Genomic DNA, 5,824 nt, shown 5'->3' with positions numbered 1-5,824 from the left:
GAAATTTCTAAAGGCAACAATAGAAGCATATATTATAGAGGCACAGAGAAGGAAATCAACAATTCTGCTTGGGCTGATGGAGGAGAGGTTTAGGAAGCATTTCACAGAGGACGAGGCACTTGATCTGGGCCTTGAAATGGGCTAACATTTCAAATGCATCAGATGAGAGGACATTTGAAATAGGAGCACAAAAGAATTTCTTAAGTTCAAAAAGCTATAGGTGTTCATTGAATATATTAGGAGCATTCCTTTTCAGAGGAGGAGTAACAGGAAACAAAGCTGGGGAGGTGGGCAAGGACTGAGCTTAGAGGGTTTCGTGTCAAGCTATGAAGCTGCGGAGTGGTTTTTAGTGAGGGAGGAATGCGTTTGGTAACCCAAACAGTTACTTACTTTAGCTGAATATTCCAGAAGTATTAAATAGCTAGGCATACGCTAAATAAAAGCTTCCTTAAAACTTACTTCAACTGGTCATATGGTTATATACATCTTTTATTTCAATATGCCATAACTATATATTCACTGATGTTCTTCTCTTTTATGCATATTTTCTATTTTATTTGTGACCTTCGTTTATTTAGCTATTTATTTATTTTACATATTTTTTATTTTGTGAACAAAAATGGTGATGTTTCTCTTTTTAGCCTGAGAATGAACGGATATCATTTACTTAATAATTTTTTTAAATCTCAAAGTCATATTTAAAAAGCATACTTCTCCGATTAAAGTAAAAGAAACAGAAATAAAAGCCAAAAAAAAAAAAAAAAACAGGAAAGAAAGAAAACAAAGCAACTCAGACTTAGCTATACTATATTCTATTGTCGATTTTTTAAATATCTGTGTATTACTTATGGCAGGTTTTATTTTCAAGCTATTTTTTTTTTCAAGTTATTTACTTGATTAGAGAGCAATCATATGTTGCCATAAGTCACTGCTTTACTTTTTTTTCATCTTTACACTATTGGAGACTTTACAATTCAAAATATTTCATTGTCGTTACACCCAGGAAATGATAAATATATAAATTCTTCATCTATTTATCTGTATTCCAGCAAATATATTTGGTGTTTTCAAGCCTAGCTCATTTGAACAAACTGAAAAACAAGGATTTTCCTTAAGGCAGTGCTCTGATTTTTTTGAGATACAGTGCTATCTAACACCAAAATGGAAGTTGTATAGTAATTGGATTAGAAAATGGCATGGGATATATGTCCAATTCACCAAACCCTCAAAAGGTATCTAGTCCACCCACCACTTTAGTTGCTTGAATGTCCCTTATAGTAACACTCAAAAATTAGTCCATCCTAAGTTTAAAAACTCTTTAGCGATGAGATATATAGGACAGTTTGCTGTAGCCACTTCAACTATTCTGACAAGTAGAGATTTCTTTGTTAAACTGAACTAAATACTGTTTGGCATATATGAATTTACTCCTGTACAATGTGGTTTATACTGAGCAACTGCAAACCTCTTCCCACAACAGAGAACCTCAAATTCTTAAGAAAAACAAACAAAAAAAGGGCTGAAATAGAATCACTTGAGTTATAACGATTTGATTATCTTGGTCACGCTTTTTGTAAATGCAAATTTACATAGATATTTGTATTTGGTTCACTGCATAATGCTATTGATGTTAACAATTAAAATTTAGTATACTTTGGAAGCTGTTACTTGATATTACATTTTTCTATCAACTTGTAACAAATTTTCTATATTTTTGTGTTGTGTATATATACACATATATATACACACACATATATGTGTATACACACACAAATTGTTATATATATTCGTGGGATGTATAGCAGAGGCATTGTTATGAAATAAGAAGAGCTTGTGCTTTACCTTACATCTATGGTCTGGAGATAACATGAAGAAATGAGAGGTAACTGATGACCCCCAAATTGTGTTAAATTCTCATGGTATAAGCACATTCTTGACATCAAAAGTGGCTTTGCCTGGAATGAATACTTTGAGAGAGAGCAGTTTCCTCTTTGGCTTTACATACCTGAATGAGTTACGGTTGAGGAAAGAAGAAAGCGAGTAAGAAAGTAAGGAAGGAAAAGGAAAGAACAGAGGGGAGGACATAAGACGAGAAAAGGTAAGGAAAGAATATAAAAAATAGAAGGAAATAAATGCATCGTCTTTTAATTATTTAGCTATTTATTGTCCAGAAAAGTAATGCATCTTCCATGTAATTAAAAAAAGAAAGGAAATCAATGACATGAATTTATCGGTTATTACTCCACTTTTTGAACTGCAAGCTTAATACAAATTGTCTCTCCTAACACATAATTCAAGGTATTATCTCCTTTATAATACTGAACGTGAAAGCAGAGTATCCAATATTTAAAATGCAGTTTTCACAAAGGCCTAAAACACTAGCATTATGTAATTATATCTTTCTTTGACAGTGCTGTGTCCTGCCAATGAATTACGGCTAGATTCCACGGGAGTCATATTGAGCCCTGGATATCCTGACAGTTACCCAAATCTTCAAATGTGTGCCTGGAGCATTTCAGTAGAAAAGGGATATAATATCAGCATGTTTGTAGAATTCTTCCAGACAGAAAAGGAATTTGATGTTCTTCAGGTGTATGATGGTAACCATGGGTTATATTTATTGTATATTTATAAATTCAGTCCAAATACTCTATTTATACATGCAGACCTTCAGTATAAACAACCACTTATATGGTTTTATATTATATTTTTAGAGTATCAATATCAACTTTATTTGTATACCATATGAAAATTGTAGTTAACTTGGTTATTTTACAAATTATAGATTCTTTAGCTATGAAGTTAAAATGTTAAAAACAAACATTTTACATTATGTTTTAAGTTATTGTTGATAAGGTAGATTGGTTGTGAAACAATTTCACCATATTTAATACAATCTTAAAGTTATAAAATATTCAAGATAAATTGGGACATAATTATTCAGTTGTATCTAAATTATATTATTTTCTTTCTGAAGGACCAAATATTCAAAGTCCAGTGCTTATTTCCCTCAGTGGAGATTATTCATCTGCTTTTAATATAACAAGTAATGGTCATGAAGTTTTTCTTCAGTGGTCAGCAGATCATGGCAATAACAAAAAAGGCTTCCGGATAAGATATATAGGTATGTGATGCTTATAAATACAGTACAGATCTCACCTGCATCCTCAGTATGGTTATGATTAAAAAGCAGAGACACAGACATTATTCAACTAGACATGAATTTAAATCACAGTTCCTCCACTGATATTTCTTGAGCAATTTATGTAACTCCTTTGTCTCAGTTTCCTCATTATAATGATAATAATTCTACAACTAGGTCATATGATTTTTTAAAAGGTTAAAAGCACTTAGGATATCTATGACTTTTGTAAGTTAATTATCAAACTGATTTTTTAAAATTTTCTTATTAGTTTCAAGTATACAGTACATTGGTTAGACATTTATACAGTTTATGAAACAATCCCCCTATTTGCTCTTTCTCTCCTCTGGCTCTCCACCTAGCCATTACATGAATGCTAACTGCTCTAATTAGTTTGTTTTTATTCCTTAGAATCCTCATGTAAATGAAATCATATGGTATTTATCTTTCTCTGTCTGACTTATTTTACTTACCGTAATAACGTCTAAATCCATCCATGTCATTGCTAATGGTGGGATTTCATTTTTTTTTTTGATGGCTGAGTAATATTCCATCGTATATATGAGCCATAATTTCTTTATCCAGTCATCTAATGATGGACATTTAGGTTACTTCCATATCTTGGCTATTGGAAATTGTGCTGCCATGGACATAGGGATGCATAAATCTTTACAAATTATTGTTTTGGTAATATTCCATCGTATATATGAGCCATAATTTCTTTATCCAGTCATCTAATGATGGACATTTAGGTTACTTCCATATCTTGGCTATTGGAAATTGTGCTGCCATGGACATAGGGATGCATAAATCTTTACAAATTATTGTTTTGGTTTTCTTTGGATAAATACTCAGAAGTACAATTCCTGGGTCAAAGGTATATCCATTTTTAATTTGTTGAGAAACCTCCAGGCTGTTTTAGATAGTGGCTGTACCAATTTGCAATCCCACCAACATTGTACGAGAGTTCCCTTTTCTCCACATCCTCGCCAATACTTGTTCTTTGATTTATTGTTGATAGCCATTCTGACAGGTGTGAGGTGATATCCCACTGTGATTTTAATTTGCATTTCTCTGATGATTAGTGACCTTGGGCATCTTTTTATATGTCTATTGGCCATCGTTATGTCCTCTTTGGAGAAATAGCTGTTCAGGTCTTCTGCTCATTTTTTAACTGCATTGTTTGTTTCCTTGTTGAGTTGTGTGAATTCTTTATATATTTTGGATAGTAACCACTCTCAGATGTATCATAAGCAAATACCTTCTCCCATTCAATCGGTTGTCTTTTTGTTTTGATGATGATTTTGTTTGCTGTGCAAAAACTTTTTAGTTTGATGTAGTCCCATTTGTTTAATTTTTCTTTTATTTCCCTTGCTCGAGGAGATATGTCCAAAAAGAAATTACTATCAGAGAGATTACTGCCTATGTTTTCTTCTAGAAGTTTTATAGTTCCAGGTTTTACATTTAATTCTTTAATCCATTTTGAGTTTATTCTTGTATATAGTGTAAGAAGGTATATATTTTTTGTATATACCTGTCCGATTTTCCCAGCACCATTTATTGAAGAGACCGTCTTTACTCTGTTGAATATTCTTGCTTCCTTTGTCATAGATTGAATGACCATATAAGCAAGGAATTATTTGGGGGCTCTCTTTTCTGTCCCATCAATCTATGTGTCTGTTTTTATGTCAGTACCATGCTGTATTAATTACTGTAGCCTTGTAGTATAGTTTAATATCAAGAAGTGTGATACCTCCAGCTTTGTTCTTCTTTCTCAGGATCACTGTGGCTATTCAGGGTCTTTTATGGTTCCATAAAAATTTTAGGATTATTTGTTCTAGCTTTCTGAAAAATGCTATTGGTATTTTGATAGGGATTGCATTGAATCTATAAATTGCTTTGGGTAGTATGGCCATTTTAATGATGTTGATTCTTCCTAACCATGAGCATGGTATATGCTTCCATTTATTTGTATCTTCAGTTTCTTTTTTCAATGACATAATTTTCGGAGAACAGGTCTTTTACCATCTTGGTTAATTTGAATCCCAAGTGCTTCATTTTACTGTTTTCAATACAATTGTAAACGAGATTGTTTTCTTAATTTCTCTTTCCAAAAGTTCATCATTGGTGTATAAAAATGCCACTTACTTCTGAATATTAATTGTGTATATTGCTACTTCACTGAATTCATTGATCAGTTTTTTGGTGGAATCTTTAGGGTTCTCTTTATATAGTATATCATGTCTTCTGCAATAACAAGTTTTACTTCTTTCTTCCAATTTCAATACCTTTTATTTCTCTTTCTTGTCTTATTGCTTTGGCTAAGACTTCCAATACAATGTTAAAGAGGAGTGGTGAAAGTGGACATCCTTGTCTTGTTCCTTATCTTAAGGAAAATGCTTTTAGCCTTTCCCCATTGAGTATGATGTTAGCTGTAGGTTTGTCATATATGGCTTTCATTATGTTGAGGTATGTTCCCTCTGATCCCACTTTGCTGAGAGTTTTTATGAAAAATGGATGCTGGATTTTATCAAATGCTTTTTCTGCATCTATTGGTATGATCATATGATTTTTATCTTTCAATTTGTTAATGTGGTATATCACATTAATTGATTTGTGGATATTGTACCAGCCTTACATCCCAGGAATAAATCCAACTTCATCATGGTGTTTGATATTTCT

General features: G+C 32.3%; 1 protein-coding gene across 1 annotated transcript in view; it reads left to right on the top strand.

Moving 5' to 3' along the window:
- CSMD3 (CUB and Sushi multiple domains 3) overlaps nucleotides 1-5,824 on the top strand; it is a 1,080,109-nt gene that overhangs the window by 987,677 nt on the left and 86,608 nt on the right. Inside the window, 2 exon segments of the mRNA XM_011360386.2 lie at nucleotides 2,412-2,600; nucleotides 2,978-3,124. Coding sequence (XP_011358688.1) covers nucleotides 2,412-2,600; nucleotides 2,978-3,124 — 336 coding nt within the window.

Source organism: Pteropus vampyrus, unplaced genomic scaffold, assembly GCF_000151845.1.
Source record: "Pteropus vampyrus isolate Shadow unplaced genomic scaffold, Pvam_2.0 Scaffold54, whole genome shotgun sequence".
Taxonomy (NCBI): domain Eukaryota; kingdom Metazoa; phylum Chordata; class Mammalia; order Chiroptera; family Pteropodidae; genus Pteropus; species Pteropus vampyrus.
This window is presented reverse-complemented; position numbering and strand designations above follow the sequence as displayed.